The 23663-nt window shown below is 43.4% G+C and overlaps 1 protein-coding gene across 1 annotated transcript in view; it reads right to left on the minus strand.

Moving 5' to 3' along the window:
- Nucleotides 1–23663, minus strand: part of ACER3 (alkaline ceramidase 3) — a 61235-nt gene that overhangs the window by 25270 nt on the left and 12302 nt on the right. The window contains exons 2-3 of the mRNA XM_065678884.1: nucleotides 10743–10853; nucleotides 1159–1211 (exon numbers count right to left, since the gene is read on the minus strand). Coding sequence (XP_065534956.1) covers nucleotides 1159–1211; nucleotides 10743–10853 — 164 coding nt within the window. The remainder of the gene's footprint in view (nucleotides 1–1158; nucleotides 1212–10742; nucleotides 10854–23663) is intronic.

The raw sequence follows: 23663 nt of genomic DNA on the forward strand, positions 1-23663 counted from the left end.
AACTGAAAGCGCCTGCATTAATAAGCTTGTTACCCTGAATCTTTTGTATATGATGTCTCATAAAAAGCCCAGCCTTCAAAGGATCATGCCATTTGTACTGTTCATACCTCCTAAAACACTGGTAAGAAATAGTTTTGGGAAGTCAGTCTAGATAAACCTGCTCAATGCAAGCAGCATCATTCTCTTGCTTCTCTGCAAACTTCACAGAGAAACTGAAATGCGTTTTTCCCATAAGATAAAATAGAACTTTAGGCCCTTAGGGAAGTATGTTGTGATGTGCTTGCATGTTTACTTCCTGATTTTGGAACTTTCTTGCATTGTGTTAATTCAGAGACAGAGTTCTGAGAGTGTAAATGAGCTCTTAGGCAGAAGCTCTTCCCTGTGAGGGTGCTGAGGCGCTGGCACAGGGTGCCCAGAGAAGCTGTGGGTGCCTCATCCCTGGCAGTGTTCAAGGCCAGGTTGGACACAGGGGCTTGGAGCAAGCTGCTCTAGTGGAAGGTGTCCCTGCCCGTGGCAGGGGTTGGAACTGGGTGAGCTTTAAGGTCCCCTCAAACCCAAACCATTCTAGGATTTCTATTTACTATGGGGGAAGCACAGACTGCCAATACACACTTCTGAACATAGGCTTCTTAGTTTTGAACTTTGATTCAAAGATCAGTTTCCTTTATCTTCTCAAACCTAAAACAGGACCAGTCTCCTTGTGTCCCTTTAGAATGGCTTGTACTTGAGAATAAGAAAGAGAGGAAGACTCAGCTGTTGCTACTCAGAAGATACTGACTTCACTATTAATGTTACAGGTACATCTAGATTAGTAGAACACATAATAGAACACATTAAGATGAAAAAAGGGATACAATAAATAGCAATAACTCTAGTCTTATTAACCCACAGTTGCGTGAAAAGATAGTGTAACTTCCCAAAGGATGAAGTGTCTTCTACCAACGTAAGTAATTGCTTATAGCTCCTATTTTAAGGTTTATATTTCTGTATACCTATTGATGGAAAACAAGACCTGTGCTACTCCTGTTGAGAGCAGGAGTCACACACAATGATACTTAAGGTAGATTAACTCTTGCTGTATGAGTTTCATTTAGACAATAATATGACTTTATAGGTAGATATACATAAAGCGATTCTCAGCTATTTATGAATACTCACCTGCATTTCATACTTCAGGGTCATGTGGAAGCACCAAGATCCCAATCCCACAGCTGAAAACAAATCAAAGCTATGGTTAACATAAAAGTCTATATGGAAATCTTTGCAGTACATTAATTTCAATATATAAACTTTACTGGGGAAAAAAAAACCCCATTAGAACATCAGCATCCCATTTCAGGGACAACCCCCCAGTTTTCTCCAGCCTTCTACTTCACATTTTAGTAACCAAAGACGTCCTTGAATTTATGGGGTTCTCAATACTGTCCCCTATGAATCTCAATGAGGACAGAAGCAGAGGGAACCCAGAATGAATGGGACATCACTATTCCATTTCTGTTTCAAGTACATTAAGATTTATCTGTCTTAATCCTTCTATAAGGCAAAGCATCACTCAACTGCTAATACTGCGGAAAGCCCGTGATATTTCTGCTTATTGTTCAGATTGAAAAGGTACATTTTACAAGGAGCTTGTCATCAGCTCTAGAAGCAGCAATTAGCTGCTGCTGGAACTCAAGAACTAGAAGGTCAGGGTAAACAGATAAAGCCCACACAGCAGCGATTCATTGCATGAAATGAGATCACCATATCCAAGCCGCCTGCTTGGAAGCTCACCCTTCTGTGTAATGATTTTCATTGACTTGAGATAGTTGATTTTTAAACTCTGGATTTGCTTCTGAAGTTAATTTATGAGATATACACTTTGCCTATACACAGCTTTTTCAGTCAGACAAGGACAATGTTTCTTGGAAGTTATTTCACTGTTCGGAGCAAAGCTGGTCGAGCAGTTAATGTATCATTCATCACTTGGAAATGTTATCAGTGAAACACTCTCATTAAGCACCAGCTCATTTTTATTTTGCAAGAACAAGTCCATTAATATGATGTCTTGTCTTCCTTCAAGAAATTATGTTTTACCTCAGACTGCTTTCGGAGAAAGCCAAGTCATTTGCACTCAAGCCTCGATCACTGGGTAGTGCTGCTGTGCTGCAAGATCTGAACTTTGTTCACAAGGCAGTGACATCTCACTGATGCCTTAACAGACTTAACTGAACACTTCCCTGGAAGCTGAAGGCCAGGGTGGATGGGGCTTGGAGCAACCTGCTATAGTGGAAGGTGTCCCTGCCCGTGGCAGGGGGTTGGAACTGGATGAGCTAGAGCTTATCCAACCCAAACCAGTCTGGGATTCTATAACTCACTCTAACAGCTCTGCGTTCTATAAAGGATTCCAAAGACAGTTCATTAGACATCTTTGGAGATGGTTCTTTGGACGCAATTAGGCTAGAATCGTGATTATTACATGTAGTAATACCTAAGCATGTAAGCAATAAGCATGTACGCACATAAGCATGTAAGCAATAAGCATGTAAGCAGTAAGTAAGTAAGCAATAAGCATGTAAGCAATGCCTAATACATGTACAAATACCTAAGCATGTAACTTCACTGATGCAGTGACACTTACACATGTATTGCCAAATACATTAATGTCTTTAATCCTCTGGGAAAAATAAGCATGGGTGTCCACCAGAACATAAACCACCATAGTGAAGGTGTTCCTGCCCATGCCAGAGGATTGGAACTGGATCTGCTTTAAGGTCCCTTCCCACACAAACCATTCTATGACTCTAGTGATTATTCATCAGATGACACTCTCCCTCTCAAGACTGCACAGACAACACCCCCTCAAACACTGCTGTGGTAACTATGCACAATAGCATCTCTTTGAAGAAACGGTTTAAATGAAGACTAAAGAATTAAACCTGATTCTTTACATATCTCATTTATACCTGCTTACTGCAAAGGCACAACTTAGAAACGTTTTACAACTAGACACTGCATGAGCTAAGAACCACGTTTCTCATTGGCAGATGTTATATCTTAACACAGAACTGTGCAAAAAGCTTTGTGAACCTGTTCCAAAAGGAGCAAGAAAAGAAACTGCATTAAGAGATGAAGTGCAGCAGCTGAAGCGTATGACATATTCTGCTTCACTAACATCACTATATAACTGGTAAACTTCAGCAGAAGGGAGCTGATACCTAATACTGCACTCACTGGGCCGAGAGCTGTGCTCATCAAAGTTGCTGTCTCATGGCTTAATGCACCATGGTTCAGTGCTGAGAACATTGCAATGCAGAAAGAAGAAACACCCATCACATGCCAAGGATCACAAGGAAATCTTGATTTTCTCTGCTATACCTGCAGCACACTACCCTTTTGTTACCTATTTTAACTTGTGAATTTAGAAGGGGTTTGACATGTATTTGTCTCCTGTAAATAACAGTTTAATCCTTGAATCATAGAATCATAGAACAGTTAGGGTTGGAAAGCACCTCAAGATCATCCAGTTCTAACCCCCCTGCCATGGGCAGGGACACCTCACACTAAACCATCCCACACAAGGCTTCATCCAACCTGGCCTTGAACACTGCCAGGGATGGAGCACTCACAACCCCCCTGGGCAACCGATTCCAGTGCCTCACCACCCTAACAGGAAAGAATTGAGCTCAAATATCTTCACATATAACTTTTACCTCTAGTTCTACAGAAATGAAGCTACCTTTAGAAATACTTCTCACCACATAATTTCAGGATCAAGGCATTCCTAAGGAATACTAGAGAAGCTGTAGCTGCCCTACCCTTGGAAGTGTTCAAGGACAGTTTGGAGGGGGCTTGGACCAAGCTACTCTAGTGGAAGGTGTCCCTGCCCATGGTAGGGGGTTGAAACTGGATGAGCTTTAAAGTCCCTTCAACCCAAACCAGTCTGGGTTTCTATGATTCTATTAATATTTACTTCACAAAACCCATTGCTGCAATGAGATGTTCCACCAGCTTTGTACTTTCCAAAATACTAGTGACCACAATCACTGCAATTACACCAGATTTCAATAGAAGCAACTTTCCCATACAGCCATCAACAGCCCAGCAATAGATTTGCTCCTTCTCTTTCAAGCAGGGCTTAAAGTTTACATTTTAGGTGTTTCCTTTTGCAAAGGAGCTTCAGTCACTGAAAGCTGTGAATCAGTTGGGAAGCTTTAACACCACCTGAAGCAATACCATTTCCTTTCTAACTCCTGTAACTCACTTTTCATAGGCACTACAAGTCACTCAGCATCTTAATATCAACCAGCCTCTCAAGGGGGATACATATATGTTACGTGTTAAGCACAGAATACACATTAAGTCACAGTATTATGAGATCAGAATAGCACTTTAAAAGACTGGGAATGCAAAGTCAGGTTAGCTGCTGTATGTGGACTAACATGGTTCTTCTTGTCCTGCAGCAAATACAATGTGTAGTTACTATCAGTTGATGTGTCAGTGATGACATAAAAGCAATGCATCTGCAAACTGTGCTTCATATATAGCTATATGGCTGTGCAACACCATCAAAGACTGGAAGGCAATATCCATGCTAGGAATAATCTGACATTATACATAAGATCCAGCTCCATATATGAACCACGGAAACTCTCTGGATTTGAACCTCAGAAGGACACAAATATCCCCTATGGATTTTTCAATAGTTTTAGGAAGAAGTATCACATAAGCAGAGACAGTTCATTTCAGATGAACTTTGATCCATCAGATTCAAGATTCTTATCATAGGCCTAAAGCCTTTATAGAAAAAAATACTACTTATGAGGATTTCAGAGATGTGGTTTGAATTTAAACTGTAGAGGTACTGTATGAAAACATTCCAAAGGAAGGATGCTCCAGATGCTAACACCTTTATTTAGGTATCTATACATGAACTGGCATTATAAAGAGTAATTCAGGATGAGCCAAATGATTCTCTAGGCTTTACTGACTGCAATGGCAGACAGACCCCTCTGTGGAGACACGTATTTAGGTGTATGAATCCAGAGCTGAATCCCACCTACAGCTTCTTACAGTGACAGAACTGAAGATCACCACCGCCACACTGCATCACAGACAGTCAAAGAATGAAACAAGATGAAAAAGCAGAATTAAATGAAGAGTTCTTAGGGAATGATGATGCTTTGTAATGGTTTCCGTCCACAGCATAAGAGATGGGAAAGACCCGGTTACAAGGAAAGTGGAGCATGGCTAGGACTGTTCCCAGATGCTGTAACTCAACCCTCTGTGCTTGTGACTTGTCAGAGCAGTTTGTGGTGTGAATCTAGCCCGTGCCAACTTCCCCTGAGCAGCTCCCAGGCACGTCACAGCAGCCAGAAGACTCCAGGGCCTGTGCCCAGCAGAGAATTTGTATGCAGTCACCTCGCTTTGGAGGCTAAGATGAACAGACATGGGCTGTTCCACGCTGCTTGGCTCCAGCACTCAGGAATGCTCCCAAGCACATCTGATTTACTAACATGGACGTGGCCTAAGCACCTTCTCTACAGCTATTAGGAAAGAATAAGGGCATTAACTCTGACTGAAGGGCTTCTAATAACTATTTTCACAGATAGAGCGGGTTTCACTAGACATGGAGTAAGTTGTTTATGGCTATGTCTAACACAGAAAACTTTCTGCATCTTTTTTGTCCCTCCCCTTTGGCACAGCTTGAACGACTGAGCCCTACAGAACATGCCAAAGAAATACAAACCAACACAATCCTTCCAGATTTAAGTGTCCAAGTAAAGCGTCTAATAAAGTACTTAACTTCAGTGACTGCTTTTTCTTGTCTTCTTAGGTTCAAAGAACTTACACCCCTTCTCTTTTATATATATAGACACACACACTGCATGTATATATATACACATATATAAGTAGCTGTTTCTTAAAATCAAGACTATTCTATAACACCAACCATTTGGTTTTCATGGCTTCCCAGGACACGAGAAAACAACATATGGTAGAACCTGATACAATACCACAGCATCACAGGGTCTGAAGAGTAAGTCATATGAGGAATGGCTGAGGGACCTGGAGGGTTCAGTCTGGAGAAGAGAAGGCTCAGGGGGGACCTGATGGCTCCCTACAAGTGCCTGACAGGAGGATGGAGCCAGGAGGGGCTGGGCTCTGCTCCCAAGGAACAAGGGATGGGACAAGAGGAACTGGCCTCAAGCTGCCCCAGGGCAGGTTTAGATGGAGCTGAGGAACAATTCCTGCCCCAGAGGGTGCTCAGGCATTGGAACAGGCTGCCCAGGGCAGGGCTGCAGGCACCGGCCCTGCAAGGGTTCACACCCCGTGGAGACGAGGCCTCAGTGCCATGGGGCAGTGGTGGCCTTGGCAGTGCTGGGCAATGGCTGGACTGGGTGAGCTTAAAGGGCTTTTCCAACCTGGTTGATTCTGTTCTATGATAGAGAAAATCCAACCCCAACTACTTATTCTTCAAGGTAACGACAGCCACTTACTTCATGAGATGCTACATGCTAACTTAAGATTCTTCTTCATCATTTATAGGTTAAATAGTAACCTAAAGCTTACAGATCAAATCCAGTTTCTACTGAGTTCATTGACCGCATTCCCTTTGAGCCTAAAAGCAGCAGAAATAAGGGTTGAGACCAGTGGGCTGTATCTCAAAGAATGTGATGAAAAGTGCACCTCATCTCAGCACCAGTATGAACAAGAAATTAATTTGTACAGTTATTTAGAAATACCCTTCTTGGCCTGCCAACTTTGGATCTTAGCATATATGTGAAATGAAGAGAGCTTCCCAAATGCAAAATGCATTTGGTTCCAAGAGGAAATACATCGTGACAAAAGAAATAGTGGGATTTAAAGTGAAGCACTGAACACAGCATGGTAAAACACAAAGGAATCATAGAATCATGGAACAGTTTGGGTTGGAAAGGACCTGAAGATCATCCAGTTCCAACCCCCTGCCATGGGCAGGGACACCTCACACTAAACCATGGCACCCAAGGCTCTGTCCAATCTGGCCTTGAACACTGCCAGGGATGGAGCATTCACAGCTTCCCTGGTCAATCCTGTGACAGCGCCTCAGGACCCTCATGGTAAAGAACTTCCTTTTATCAAACCTGAACTTCCCCTGTTTCAGTTTGAACCCATCACCCCTTGTTCTATCACTGCAGTCCCTGATGAAAAGTCCCTCTCCAGCATCCTTGTAGCCCCCTTCAGACACTGGAAGCTGCTCTGATGTCTCCACGCAGCTTCTCTTTTCCAGGCTGAACAGCCTCAACTTTCTTAGCATTTAACTTAATGTTAAATTCACTGCTCCTTTCCAGATTAAATCTACCCTTGTTTGTTACAAATTAAGTCAGCAGAGTGAAATCCGTTAATAAATAAAATTACTGTAAGGGAAAGAATTCTCTCTCGTACTTTCTTACAAAAAGGAATTTCTCTACACTTACTCCATCTCCACTTCAGCATGCCCCTCATTCAGTCACATGCACAGAAAGCATGCCAGTGTTCCTGGCATATTTCAACTCCAAGTTCTCTTTATCTTCATATCTGCTGCTTTTGTTCTGTAGTAGAACAAACGTTAAGAGGTTTGTGATTCCAAACTATCCTGTTCCTGGTTTTCACTGAGCAACTATAAAGCTTTCTATATTCCTTTTCATCTTTCAACTGCTATGAAACATTAGGAATAGTGAAGCAGAGACAAAACAGAAGAGAAATGTTCTTGGGAGCAACCTTTAATGGCAGGTTCCAACCTATGAGATGAAAATCAAATCATGCAAGCATTTATCACTTCATACAGGAGTAAAAGGCATCCCAGGGCCAGATAGCAGAGCTCAGCTGGAACTCAGGACTGCCCTCCAGTACTGCTGTCAAACACACAGGCTGAGCTCCCCTTCATGGACACAAAGGACAGTATAAAACTGAATGAAGTCCATGGTATTTATTGTGTTCACCCAGACCCTTAGGGTAGTTTTTAACATATCAAACAGTATATGAGAAATGTCCACTCAAGCCAGTCAAGCCTGACACTCTGGTCAGATAGCAGCACACTTTGTCCATCACAACATGTCACTGACAGAGGTAGCAACAAGCTACAGGGAGGACTGAGTCTCAAACACAGAGTTTTACATATTTGCATTTGACCTCAGAGCAGCCTTCCAGTATCAGAAGGGGCCTACAAGGATGCTGGAGAGGGACTCTTCATCAGGGACTGTAGTGACAGGACAAGGGGTGATGGGTTCAGACTGAAACAGGGGAAGTTCAGGTTGGATATATGGAAGTCCTTCCCTGTGAGGGTGGTGAGGCGCTGATACAGGGTTGCCCAGGGAAGCTGTGAATGCTCCATCCCTGGCAGTGTTCAAGGCCAGGTTGGACAGAGCCCTGGGTGCCATGGTTTAGTGTGACGTGTCCCTGTTCACGACAGGGGGGTGGAACTGGATGATCTTAAGGTCCTTTCTAGCCCAAACTATTCCATGATTCTCTGATTTATTTGCATTAATTTAGAAAGAATGGGAAAATGGGATACTTTGATTCAAGAAGATGCAAGTCAGCTTCAGCAAACGCTGACGCGCTGGCTTTTCCCCTGTCTTTTTAGAAGTAAACCTCAACCTTCGAGAATTCCTGTTGCCAAACTGTTTTCTCCTAAGACAAAAATGAATAATTACTCAAACCCATAAAAAGCCTACAAATGGCTATTTGGAAAGCGTTTAGACACATCCAAAGCTGTACCTTGCTGCTGCTTCTCTTTCACACATCAGCAAAGCTGACGCTAAGAAACCATGAAGTTGTACCTAGTGTATGTTACAGTTTAATTGGTGTCAAGAATACATTTAGCATATGGATATGTGGTTTTCAACAGTGTTTGTCTAAATACGTAAGTGTGCCATTCTTAAAAGTAGCATTTCTACTGTAGTGATAGCATGTCTACTGTAATGGGACTATAGTGATAGGACAAGGGGTAATGAGTTAAAACTTAAACAGGGGAAGTTCAGACTAGATATAAGGAGGAAGTTCTTTACTGTAAGGGTGCTGAGGCACTGGAATGGGTTCCCCAGGGAAGCTGTAAATGCTCCATCCCTGGCAGTGTTCAAGGCCAGGTTGGACAGAGCCTTGGGTGCCATGGTTTAGTGCAAGGTGTCCCTGCCCATGGCAGGGGGTTGGAACTGGATGAGCTTAAAGTCCTTTCCAACCCTAACTATTCTACGATTTACTATAAATCACCAAAGACTGGGAAGGATTTATCTCTCCACAGAGATAACAGGTATAGCAAACACAGAAACCCTGTGAAACACAGGAATTCCGTGAAACCTGCTTTGAAACCCAACTGCCAAATCTGAATCACCTTCAAATATCTTTCCTCATAAGGAAAACAACTTTGGGTTACATAAGGCCAGGTAAGACACAGCTTGGAGCAACCTGCTCTAGTGGAAGGTGTTCCGGCCCATGATAGGGGGCTGGAACTGAATGAGCTTTAAGGTCCCTTCCAACCCAAACCAGTCTGGGACTCTATGTATAAGGGAATGTCCTGTGCAGAACCACCCCATCACCTACCTTCAATGAAAACAAAATTATTATTAAAGGCCTCCTCAACCAAACTCATTCTTCGCAGCATTTTAATTATTACCAGACATACTTACAGAAGATCTTGTTAGAGCTATAAATGCAGTATCAGCGCTTTTAAAGATAACAGAGTAACTATTAACATTTTAAATAAAGTTGGTTCTTTTCTGGATTTTGCTACTTTAAAGAACAGACTGCCCTTAAGTTCACCTATGCACTAATGTCACACTGTTCTTTCACCTTTGCAGAACTTCCCAGACACAATGGCAGTTTACTGCGTGATACATGCCAAAGAGGAACTGAAAACACATGCAAACTCATTAAAGAAATCCCTTCCATTTCCCTCAGGATCTCAGCCATTTCTTGTACTACTGTTCCAAACGAATGTCACAAAGATATTAATGTAGTGTGAAACTGCTTGGAAGTAGGACACACAGGACATTATCTGTAAATGATCAGAAAAGGAAGCAGGAAGCTAAGATACACTGAGAAGGACTTCAAGCCAGAAGAGAATCGCTTCAAAATCTCATATAATTATTAAGTGAATTCTATCTTCATGCTATGTTATTTTTTCATGTCCATTACAGGTGGACAGATGTTATTTGCTAAGACAGTAAACATCATCAGTGCATTAAGCTGAGTTCAACAGTCAACATCAAACAGGTAATGTCAGTTTAGAAGATCAAGAGAAAACTCAGTTCCTGTTCAGTCTAAGGAGGAACTTGCTGCTTATGCTGCCTGAAACTTCCAAAATCCAGAGAGCAAAAGGATACACCATGAAAATTTTCCACAGTGACTGACCAAGGCTTTAATTAAGATAACATTTTGGTACATGATGCTCTACAAGCCCAAAGAAGCGGTGAATGCTCCATCCCTGGCGGTGTTCAAGGCCAGGTTGGACAGAGCCTTGGGTGACATGGTTTAGTGTGAGGTGTCCATGCCCATGGCAGGAGGTTGGAACTGGATGATCTTAAGGTCCTTTCCAGCCCAAACCATTCAAGGATTCTATGTTTTCCTAACAAATAGTAAACATTAACAATGTTTCAGTAAACATTAACAAATATAACAGGAGGTTTACATTAAACACACATAGTATTTGGATTTAACTACTTGGTTAATTCCTATTTGGATACTATTCATTGCACATCAGAGCTCTCTTTCTAATGAAACAGCAAACGAAGCTTTACACATACCTGTAAGACACAAATACGCAGCTAAATAGCGTTTTTCAAGGCCATCTTTATGGGTCTGAATCGCACCATAGAGTGGAGGTACAATGAAAATCAGGTTACTCACTGTGTTCCCTGTAAGAAACCAAAAGCAGAGATTTAGAATTGGGTACTATGTACTTTAAATAAATAAAGCTGCATTCACTCATTAAAGAAAGGTTCAACAGTTTTCACCCAAAGAGCTGCACCTTTTCAGATGTTGTTTTTGGCTTTCACACATAATACAAAGTTTACTCTCGGTACAACACATGTAACTACTTAAAGGCTAAAAACCCTCTAATTCGTCTTTATTCACATCTATGGACAGTAATAAAAACCTCATTTAACTAAAAAGTTTTACTTAGATGGTGGTTACTTTCTTGGCAACAGGCAGTAAAATGGGTTTAAACGGACTGCACGGCTCCTGAATTAAACCCTGATCCCTTAAGGAGATAAAAGCCCCAAATAGTTCAAGCCTGGTATTTATAAGAGTTGTTTGTTTGGCTTTTTTTTCCTTTTCTTAAACCTATTCTTGGAATTCCCTCCTCCACACTCCCTTCAGATACTTTAAGGTCACCAAATGACTCATTCTCAATGAAACCGGTTCAAGCTTTACTATTCATGTGCTGGTCACTGTGCACACACAGAACAACTCAAGCGGAATGAACCATCACAGATCACAGCCTGCAGAGGTTGGTCTGTGCAAACCTCATGGAGTTCAACAAGGCCAAGTGCAAGGTCCTGCCCCTACATCGGGGCAATCCCAGCACAAACACAGGCGGGGGAGACCAGATGGAGCAGCCTGAGGAGAAGGACTTGGGGTGTTGGGTGAGGAGCAGCTCCCCATGACCCGGCTTCAGTGAGCGCTTGAGCCCAGAACCCCCCCGTGTGCTGGGCTGCACCCCCAGAGCGTGAGCAGCAGCTCAGGGAGGGGATCCTGCCCCTCTGCTGTGCTCTGGGGAGACCCCCCCTGCAGCCCTGATCCAGCTCTGGGGCAGAAGCACAAGAGGGACGTGGAGCTGTTGGAGTGAGGCCAGAGGAGGCCATGGAGACAGAATCATAGAATGGTTTGGGTTGGAAAGGACCTCAAGATCATCCAGTTCCAACCCCCCTGCCATGGGCAGGGACACCTCACACTAAACCATCCCACCCAAGGCTCTGTCCAACCTGGCCTTGAACACTGCCAGGGATGCTGCGAGGGCTGGAGCAGCTCTGCTCTGGAGCCAGGCTGAGAGAGCTGGGCTGGGGCAGCCTGGAGAAGAGAAGGCTCCTGAAGGGGAGACCTTAGAGCAGCTCCAGTGCCTAAAGGGGCTGCAGGAAAGCTGGAGAGGGGCTTGGGACAAGGGCCTGTAGGGCCAGGCCAAGGGGAATGGCTTGAACCTGCCCGAGGGGAGACTGAGATGAGCTCTTAGGCAGAAGCTCTTCCCTGTGAGGGTGCTGAGGCGCTGGCACAGGGTGCCCAGAGAAACTGGGGCTGCCCCATCCCTGGCAGTGCTCAAGGCCAGGTTGGACACAGGGGCTTGGAGCAAGCTGCTCCAGTGGAAGGGGTCCCTGCCCGCAGCAGGGGTTGGGACTGAATGTGCTTTAAGGTCCCTTCAACCCAAACCACTCTGGGATTATACAATAATAATTTCCTTAAGACCACTGTCCCAGTCTGATTTAGATGGTTTTTCACTGTCCTGGCTATGCAAAAGTACAAGGAAATATTGAGAAGTTTAAGTGAAGCGTAAGGAAATGGTACATTTCTCAGCAGAAGAGATGCAGATTCAGCTTTTTTTTTTTTTTTTGCCTAACCACAAATCATAATTTTGAGAACGAATGGGAATAAAATGACATGCAATTTAGGAAAAAGATCAAACCTATTAAAAAAAACACAGACTATTGCTTACATAAATTACACTGCACACTTTCACACGCCACTGGTTAGATATCTATAACACTGAAACTCCAATTTCCGAATCCCTTAATGAGAAGTACAATGGATGAGGCTATATAGAGGCAGAAGAAACTTCAGAAAGTGCTGAATAAAAGAGTTTCACTTCTTAAAACAAAGCACAAGAGTGTGCCGGCCATGTCTGAATCAATACTCTCAATACGAGCACTTACATAGAGTGATACAAGGGGTAAGAGGTTCAAAGTTAAACAGGGGAAGTTTAGATTGGATATAAGGAAGAAGTTCTTTCCTGTGAGGGTGCTGAGGCACTGGAATGGGCTGCCCAGGGAAGTTGTGAATGCTCCATCCCTGGCAGTGTTCAAGGCCAGGATAGAGCCTTGGAAGACACGGTTTAGTGTGAGGTGTCCCTGCCCATGGCAGGGGGGTTGGAACTGGATGATCTTAAGGTCCTTTCCAACCCAAACCATTCTGTGATTCTATATTTCAGGAGTCCTGCTGCAGAAGATCCATCACAAAGAAAAGTGAAACTACCAAACTATGACCATAAAACCCCAAAGAACTACAGCATCTCTGGGAACAAAAATCCATACTTAGAGGCTTGCAGGAAATTCAGTTCCAAACGGAAATAAAGCTCTCTGAAGCAGAAATGTACCTACGTAACAAGGTTGCTCTTCTAAATACTCACAAAGTAGATGCAAATTTCAGTTTGAGACAGTTCTCAACCAGGTAAAAATCACATCTGATTCTTATCACACCTTCCTCATTGATTCAACATCTTCTCCTGCAAGCCATGAATTTCACCAAGTTATAACAAGCAAAACAGACGTGCCAGAGACTTCACTTTACTTGTCAGCTCTGTACTAAGTTCCTTCTTGTAAAAGAAGCCCAGCTGAAATCAAAACAGCTCTGCAAAGAAAAACAAGTTTATACCAAAGAAAAGGCCTTTTTCATGTTTAAATTCTTTGGGTTTAATTCTAAAGGTTAAATCATCATAGAATCATAGAATTGTTTGTGTTGGAAGGGACCTTAAAGCTCATCCAGCTCCAACCCACTGCCACGGGCAGGACCCCTTTCACTAGAGCAGGTTGCTCCACAAGCCCCTGTGTCCAACCTGGCCTTGAGCACTGCCAGGGATGGGGCAGCCACAGCTTCTCTGGGCACCCTGTGCCAGCGCCTCAGCACCCTCACAGGGAAGAGCTTCTGCCTAAGATCTAATCATTAACCTTTTACCACATTCCCACAGTGTTGCAATGGGCAGTGATTCACTTTCAATGGAGATCAGTTTTGGAAGAAATCCACTGTAACTCAGTGTTGTACAGTACACGGACCATCACCACATCCTCCCATAAGCCACGTGAAGATGTCATCAGCCTCAAAAAGTAGAGCAAAGGCTATGTCTGGATATTGAGCCTTCTGCTTTCTAAGGGAGCTCTCAAAGAGAAGCTTTTAGACATGATATAAATATCACTTTTCAAGGTCACTTTGTTATGAAAGTGTCAAAAACCTGGCAAAAATCCAATGTGAAGATGCTGAAACAAAAGAGATACCATCATGTTTACCCGCAACTGGGAAGGGACGTGACTTGAGAAGAGGCCTGCAGTAGGAAAACAACTTTCAGATGGATGTAAGACTGCAGCAAGGGGTTCTTCTGGAGGAAGGGGAAGGTTTCCACACTTCCTGTAAAGCCATAATCATGTTAAATTACTGGTAATTTATGAGTGTTTAATCTAGGTCCACCTTGCTGCAAGAGGAAATTCCACAGGCCTAATCTAGCTGTACATTCCTGCCACTCCTTCTGTTCACTTTTTGGCCTATATTATGCAGAACATTTGTAGCAGGGATTAGGCAAATCTCTTTGCAAAACATACAGAAAGTTGAGCAAAGGTTTTCAGAAGGGAAATGGGGGCAGAAGAGCAATGAAGTCCGCCAGCACGCTGCTGGCTAAATGACTTCTCTCCAGAACCGAAACGCTTTCAAAGCCAACGTCCCTCTGAGGGTGTATTTCACAGAAGTCCAGCTAGTCTTTAACAGGATTTATTATTATAAATTCATTTAAAAGGATTTTTAACTCGTTCCAGCAGTGGGATATGCACAGAGATTAGCAAACAATAGCAAGAAAGAACAAAAGGGTGACACAACCACAGGTCTCTAACTCGAAAGTTAATCAACAAGCAAGGAAGTGAAACAAGTACGGAAGGAAACAGATATGGAAGTTGAAACTGGGGGATAAGTTCAACTGTGACAAAACCTCCTCTTTTACACCAGGTTTTTACCAAAGAAAGGAAAAATAAAGCAGCAGTTCTCTTTTGGAAAACCAGAGATTGGAGAGTTTGCTGCTAAGGGATGAGACAAGAAGGTATGTAAAGTAATTGAAGTAGAAATTATTGGTTATGGCTGGAAGATAGACTGTATATACGAAATCAGATGAATGCACATGGATGGATCAGGGTTTAACTCTGTACAACATTCTTCTACTTCAGTACTGGATTCCTTGAATGCTGGTCCAGGGAGTGATCTAGATTTTCTTTAGCAACCAAAGGATTGTGCTTCAGCACATCTGTCAACATAAAGGATGACTGGTTTATCAGAAGAAGAAATGAATGAACTTGAGGACTGCAATGACAGAACAGGATTAAATATGATGGCCAATGTCAATATGAACCCTTATTCCAAATGTAGGAGTAATCTATTTAAAGAGACAGAAAAGTGAATTAAGATTGTGTGGTGACTCACCATAAGATATCACTGTAGGCATCAAACCTTCTAAATTTATTTCCAGTAGAGGAAAGGAAAATAGTAAAGTCTTCATGCCAGGCAATAGCAGACTATACTAGATAGTAACTACACTATCTAGTTACTGATAGAAGAAAAGAGAAAGCACATCAGGTGCAGAGAAGCATCACTTACATAAGAGGGATGAATGGGAGCTTACAACATCAGTAGGGACATAAACTGGTTAGCTCACCCAGCCTAACAAACCAGTGGCTGGGTGGAACACAACTGCTCACCGTGGACAAAGGGACAAGGACAAAAGAGAACTAAAGGATAATACTGACAAAAGAATACATATAAACTAACCCTAAGTAACTGTGGGCTGGAATTGAGAGTAAAGCTTTCCACTGAAGAGGAGATGTTTACCGCTGCTTCCCAACAGAAGTGGGCAGCACAATGAACTTGCTTTCAGGATGAAGCTCAGTAAACTTAAAAGCCAGATTATATGATGTGGTGGCCTGTCACAGCAGCAAACCAGACTATGGCCACAAAGGTTATACATGGTACTGGGTAAAGTGCTAAATCAATGTCAATTTATTTAATCATGATAGATGCAGAGTGTGTGACTGACCTTACCAAAGTTCCTAAGTCTTTCAAGAGTGTTTTACTGCAAATCATTGATCCAAGATTCCGTTTTATTCATAGACAGCATGCCAGAGAGTACTAGAACTAAACCAAATTTATGCAAAACATCATTTCTACAAGCCTCTGTCTACAGCTGTGTGAAGGATACACCACATCTGCACCCTGTTCTACAAATACAGCAGCAAAATCTTACAAGTGTTTTTGATAATTCATGTACATTCAAAATCATCTTCCTAAAAGTCAAGGTCATCATTCCGGTGTCCTCACATAAAAAGGACATGGAGCTCTTGGAGCAAGTCCAGCCGAGGCTACAAGGATGATCAGGGACTGGAGCACCTCTTGTATGGAGACAGGCTGAGAACACTGGGGCCGTTTAGCCTGGAAAAGAGAAGCTGTGTGGAGATGTCAGAGCAGTTTCCAGTATCTGAAGGGGGCCTATAAGGATGCTGGGGAGGGACTCTTCATTAGGGACTGTAGTGACAGGACAAGGGGTAACGGGTTAAAACTGAAACAGGGGAAGTTCAGTTAAACATAAGGAAGAAGTTCTTTACGGTGAGGGTGCTGAGGCACTGGCACAGGATGCCCAGAGAAGTGGTAAAAGCTCCATCCCTGGCAGTGCTCAAGGCCAGGTTGGACACAGGGGCTTGGAGCAACCTGTCTAGTGTGAGGTGTCCCTGCCCATGGCAGGGGGTTGGAACTGGATGATCTTAAGGTCCTTTCCAACCCAAACCATTCTGTGATTCTATGATCAGGCCCTGAAAAAAAAAAATGCGCAAAGATCTGTGCAAAAAGTGACCACCTCAAAGACAAAAAACAAACTTAGAGAGGAAACAGTATTTACAGGCAAACACCGGCACAATATAGTGCTTAATGTTATACAGACAGCTTGGTACAGATGGAGAGTGCACCGATTTGAAGGACCTTACTTTCATCAAGTTTCTATCTCCCCACGTATGTAGTTAATTCTACTTTAGAAAGTCATTTCTGTAATAAATGAGGATAGGAAGTCGAAAGGATAAAACCAGAGAAGTTGTAAATAGGTCCAGTTGTAACAGAACATGGCTGTAAGGATATAATACACAGGGTGTGAAAACACCAGGAAGACAATAGGCGAGTTAGAATATAGGTGATGTTTTCAGAGAGGGAAGAAAAGTGCTGTTATAAAAGGAAGCAAAAATCACCAGCTTCAGCTTTTCACAAGGTGACCAAGATGATTTATACAGTGTTAAGAGATCCCTTCTCTAAGGTTTATACACAGAACGACTGAGAGATTCACCAACAGCAAGGATCTTTTTAAGTGTTAAAATGCTCTTCCTCCCTCTGTTAAATGAACACAGAACTTTCTCTCTGCTAGGGTTTCTACAAGACTCAAACCCCAAAGAGATACAGGTTACATTTCTGCAGTTAAAAAGTTGACTCTACATTAAAAGTTCATTTGAAACCAGGACTAACAAACACGATGTTCATTACAGCTTTCAGCCTCACTTTAGGGACAACTGCACCTCACTGTGATAAAGGAGAAAGGAAAGTAGTAAGTATTTCCTAAAATAGGTACCTAAGGACTAAAATATCCCTTTAAGTAAAGCAAATAAACAAGATTCTGAGGCTGAAAACCTCGGTCTCATTGTCTGGGTATCGTGGTGCTCCGCACAGTCAGTTTTAACGCACTTTCTGGCTCATGGAGCTTTTTCCTTGTTCCATCACTGCATGAAGAAAATCAAAATAATGAGATAACAAAGCCTATCAGATAGCATCATGCAGAATTTGAATCAGCAAGTTTGCCGATGACACCAAGCTGTGTGGTTTGGTTGATACGCTGGAGGGAAGGGATGCCATCCAGAGGGACCTTGACACGCTCGTGAGGGGGGCTGATGCCAACCTTACGAAGTTCAACCACGACAAGTGCAAGGTCCTACACCTGGGTCGGAGCAATCCCAGGCACAGCTACAGGTTGGGCAGAGAAGAGATTCAGAGCAGCCCTGCAGGGAAGGACTTGGGGGTGCTGGTCGATGACAAAATGAACATGAGCCGGCTGCAGTGTGCGCTCGCAGCCCAGAAAGCAACCGTATCCTGGGCTGCATCAAAAGGAGCGTGACCAGCAGGGCGAAGGAGGTGATCCTGCCCCTCTGCTCTGCTCTTGTGAGACCTCACCTGGAGCATTGTGTGCAGTTCTGGTGTCCTCAACATAAAAAGGACATGGAACTGCTGGAACAAGTCCAGAGGAGGCCACGAGGATGATCAGGGACTGGAGCATCTCCCATATGAAGACAGGCTGAGGAAGTTGGGGCTGTTCAGCCTGGAGAAGAGAAGCTGCATGGAGACCTCAGAGCAGCTTTCCAGTATCTGAAGGGGGCCTATAGGGATGCTTGGGAGGGACTCTTCATCAGGGACTGCAGTGACAGGACAAGGGGGAACGGGTTAAAACTGAAACAGGGGAAGTTTAGATTGGATATAAGGAGGAAATTCTTTCCTGTGAGGGTGGTGAGGCACTGGAATGGGTTGCCCAGGGAGGTTGTGAGTGCTCCATCCCTGGCAGTGTTCAAGGCCAGGTTGGATGAAGCCTTGTGTGGGATGGTTTAGTGTGAGGTGTCCCTGCCCATGGCAGGGGGGTTGGAACTGGATGATCTTGAGGTCCTTTCCAACCCAAACTATTCTATGATTCTATGATTCTATACCTGAAAGGAGCCAGAAGGATAAGGGATTTTCTCTCACATGTTTTGATTCTGGAATCATCTCAAGCAGCTGTGGTGTGAACTACAGATCATTACTGGAGGGTCTACCATTAAAGCAATGGTGAAGCAACACAGTTCATGTACATCTGAGATTATAACCATCTACCATTAGGCACTCCCCCTTTTAAAGAAAGATTCTTCTCTTAGGAGGATCTCCAGGGATATGAAACCAAAGATGAACACACACAGAGAATAATAGCTTAAAAACTGGAAAATCTAGACTATTTCCTTACAAGAACCATAGAATAGTCAGGGTTGGAAAGTACCTTAAGATCATCCGGTTCCAACCCCCTGCAATGGGCAGAGATGCCTCACACTAGACCACGTTGCCAAGGCTCTGTCCAGCCTGGCCTTGAACACTGCCAGGGATGAAGCATTCACAACTTCTTTGGGCACCCTGTGCCAGTGCCTCACCGCCCTCACAGTAAAGAATGAGACTCTCATTCAAATTAAAGTGGCAGTTCTTAATAAAAGAACTTACTAACTCACTTATCACAGTGTTTTAAGTGTCAGCAGCGGAATTAATGTGAATCAAATCCAACTAGTACCAATCTAGTGTATGCTATATATTATCAGTAATAACTAAGCCAGAGCCTAGAGCAGGTTTATCACTGACGTTTCAAATACAGGCACTTCATGATAGTTCAGAGGACCCAACTTCACAGAATGAGCTGGTTTGGCCACTGAATTCCATCTTGTGCTGTTTTTGCTTAAGGCTTATCACCAGGAGGGCAGCAGAGCAATTAGATTTTCCCTTCCACCAGCCATTTTTAATATCTTCTACTTCAAAGCATACAATAACTGCACTTCAGAGTGTCAGGAAATGAAAACTCCCGTCTCCATTTCATATTTCAGAAGGACCTCAAGGGGAGAAAACCAAGTCATCCCAGTGGGAATTCTGCCAACGTGTAATTACTAAACTCCCTACTTGCTAATGTGCACGAAGGATCAATCTAAACTTCCTGTTACTCAGCAAAATGCAAGACTCTTGCTCCAGGCTGGAGCAATGGACCAACGCTGACTTCAAAACCAAACACAAACCCATAAAAAATGGGCTCAAGGGGGTGTTTAAGATGCTTATTTTTAAGCTACAAAAGCAGTTTCTTACCTCCTGCAATTCCCTTTCCCAAACTCTAAGCAAGCCTTGATTTTGTTTATCTGGACATTAACTGAAGTTGCACCATCAGCAATTCAGCTGCAGCTTGTATCAGCCACCACATTCCTAATGTGAAAAATATTGAAGGAAATAAATAGTGAAGCGATTACTGATCTGTAAAATCTATGTGAAAGCTTCCTAAGAATTGTGAGAACGGGTGCAATAAGTAACACTTCAAATGGGTTATTAGAAAGGACTGTGAGATCTCTCCGGGTATTTAAAGTCAAAAATCTAAAGCAGAAGTTCATCCAGAGCATAGGAATCATTTAAAGGTATTAAGTCATTTAAAAGGTAGATGAAAGGTAGATTTTCAGGTTGGATAGAAGGAAGAAGTTCTTCCCTGTGAGGGTGCTGAGGCGCTGGCACAGGGTGCCCAGAGAAGCTGTGGCTGCCCCAGCCCTGGCAGTGTTCAAGGCCAGGTTGGACACAGGGGCTTGGAGCAAGCTGCTCCAGTGGAGGGTGTCCCTGCCCGTGGCAGGGGTTGGAACTGAATGAGCTTTAAGGTCCTTTCCAACCCAATCCAGTCTGTGATTCTATGATAAAACACCACAGAAAAATGTGACAGTGAGTACATTACAAAGGAATGCTGCATTAAAGCTCTGTACGGAGGCTGGCATACTATTAAGGGAAGAACTATAAGGGACAAATGAGATGGAAGATTCAGATACAGCAACCAGGAGCACTACAAAGGAAAAGAAAGATCTTGAAAAACAAGAGCAGTTACCTAATTCTTGGCTAGGCAGCAGCTAGAGGAAAGCACCATGGAATCCAAGAGATTCACACAGGGGAAGGACCGAGAAAGCTATTTGTATTACCAAAGAGCAGCATTCTGATCAACTCTAACACACTGAAACAAGGAAAAGGGAAGTTTAGGTAGAATATCTAGAAATCAAGTTTATTTGGCAGCAGCAACATCCCCCAGTAGATGCCCTGAATCCTTGGAAGAGTTTCAAACATGCTGTAAGACACAGGAAGAAAAGAATCCACCATGGGCAAAGAAAGGAAGCAAAGGAGGCCAGAACACAGCCTACTCCTCTGCGCTAGCACCAACACAGATGCATACCACCAGTGTGAGCACACTGCGTTCCAGCCCCAGCCGCACCAGAGAGCTGCTTCCAGTAAGTCAAAGTGCTGGGACAAGGCCAAGAAAACTAAAGGCAGCATCACTGCTGCAGAGCTGGTGGCCAACCAGAAGGATTTAAAGTTAGTGTGCAGGGGAGTACTTCTACATCATCTAAGCTGCTTCCCACTTGGTGGGACTCCCATTTCATGAGACCCCACTTGCAGCGCTGTGTGCAGTTGTGGTATTCTCAGCATAAGAAGGACATTGAACTCTTGGAGCAAGTCCAGAGGAGGCCACGAGGATGATCAGGGACTGAAGCACCTCCTGTATGAAGACAGGCTGAGGAAGTTGGGGCTGTTGAGCCTGGAGAAGAGAAGCTGCGTGGAGACCTCAGAGCAGCTTCCAGTGTCTGAAGGGGGCTACAAGAATGCTGAAGAGGGACACTTCATCAGCGACTGTAGTGACAGGACAAGGGGTAACGGGTTCAAACTGAAACAGGGGAAGTTCAGGTTGGAGATAAGGAAAAAACCTCTTCCCTGTGAGGGTGCTGAGGCGCAGGCACTGGGTGCCCAGAGAAGCTGTGGCTGCCCCATCCCTGGCAGTGCTCAAGGCCAGGTTGGACACAGGGGCTTGGAGCTACCTGCTCTAGTGGAAGGTGTCCCAGCCCATGGCAGGGGGTTGGAACTGGAAGATCTTAAGGTTCTTTCATCCTGAACCAGTCTGTGATTCTATGATTCTATGTATGCCGATATCCTTCTGAAGAGGGAAACCACTTCAGTGATTTACTAGACTGGGGAGGGGTAATGAGGGAATTTTAGGAACAGACAGATTAACAAAACCATTTGAGTTTTATTCCCAGTGCTCATTTATGCGCGGTTCCAATGTGCTGTGTCAAGCGATACGTTTTGGCCTTACACACTTTATATACCATCTGAAGAATGTATTCCCCTGACATTCAGCATACAAGTTCAGTTAATATTTTTGGAGCTAATACTTCCTTTGACTACAGTATTTTCTGTTACATTTTTGTTCTCCAAAACAATCAGAAGGTGATTAAGAAGAAAAGCTCTCGCCACTCCTGACTAGCAAAACACACACAAGAAAGCTCAGGTTAAACCTGTGAAGTGTGGGTGTATTTTCTAATGCCCAAATCTCTTTGGTATGCACCTCTTACAAAAGCATTTATTGAACTGCTTCTGAATTCCCCCCGGTTATGATTAAGAGATATTTTTCTTTACCATGAACTCTTCTGCAAAGTGCTTTGCTACTGTGGAGTAAAGACACTCAAATATAAGAACGTAAGAGGAGACTGTTCTAACACTGACTTTGCTTCTTCGGTATATTATGCTAAAAGTAAGTGAGTGAAAGCTAATACTACACAAATCCAAATTTTAAAGCTCCACATGTTTCTTCATAATAACCTGATTTCCTGAAACCCCATAATTCAAACATTTGTGTTCATGATGCAGATTTAAACTAAGATGGTGACATATTCATTGCTGGGCTAAGAAGTTTTTGCTCTTAGAATCATAGAACAGTCAGGGTTGGAAAGGACCTTAAGATCATCCAGTTCCAACCCCCTGCCATGGGCAGGGACACCTCACATTAGAGCAGCTTGCCCCAAGCCCCATCCGGCCTTGCCTTGAACACTGTGAGGGATGGAGCATTCACCCCCTCTTTGGGCAGCCTGTGCCAGTGCCTCACCACCCTCACAGTAAAGAACTTCTTCCTTCTGTCTAACCTGAACTTCCCCTGTTTCAGTTTGAATCCATCACGCCTGTTCCTATCACTACAGTCCCTGATGGAGAGAATCTACAACATGTTGGTTACCTATTTAATCTCCACTACTGAAGTGTCTGAGCAGTCTTCTGTGTATTTATCCTTGCAAGAAGAGGTCAGGCTACAAGAAGGTGACTGATTCACAAATAAACCTGCGTAAAACTGAAGCCAGGACATTCAAACACTGAAGTGTTCCTCTAGTCACTAGTGCATCCTTACCCGCCACAAGAAACACGAATGAGTTTAGGACATCTCTCGTAAATGAAGCTTCAGAGTAGAAAAAACATCAGAGTAAGAACTGGGTACTCTCCAAAAATGGTTTTGTTACCTATTCTTGTGTTTAGTATAATGGAGTCTTCCTCCTCCTCCTGGAACTCTTAAAGGCTATCACAAATGAAGTCAAACTGTCTCAAGACCCAGAACTTGGCTTGATGGGGTTTTTTTGAGGATGTCTCATTCTTTTTGAAGCTTTTCATGAGTGAAGTCTGAGATCTGCATGAGACGCTGTTCCCCAGAAAAGGGTTCATAGGGCAGATTACCAAATGCAGAAGGCGAACTATGAGGTTTAATAGATAGTTATGTCAGCAATTGCAAGGAGAATACTCTGAGGTGAAGGGGCAGAAGAAAGATAGCAACAACAGCTTAATCAAAAGCCACGTTTCTCACTTTTGAAGCCAGTTTTACTAACTATGTCTGTCACAAGTGCAGGGCATTCTGTAGCATTAATAAGTTGGCTTTGGGTTTTGAAAGGACCACTGCATGAAAAACAACAGTATTTAAGGATGGAGTAAAGGTTGGACTTGATGATCTTAAAGGTCTTTTCCAACCCAGTTGATTCTATGATTCTATGTAACAAAAGCGCTAGAATCTATTCTTGGCCATATCTTGAGATTGCAGAAGGCAGCCTGGATAAATAAAATAGCAC

The sequence above is a fragment of the Lathamus discolor genome, chromosome 4, assembly GCF_037157495.1.
Source record: "Lathamus discolor isolate bLatDis1 chromosome 4, bLatDis1.hap1, whole genome shotgun sequence".
Classification (NCBI taxonomy): Eukaryota; Metazoa; Chordata; class Aves; order Psittaciformes; family Psittacidae; genus Lathamus; species Lathamus discolor.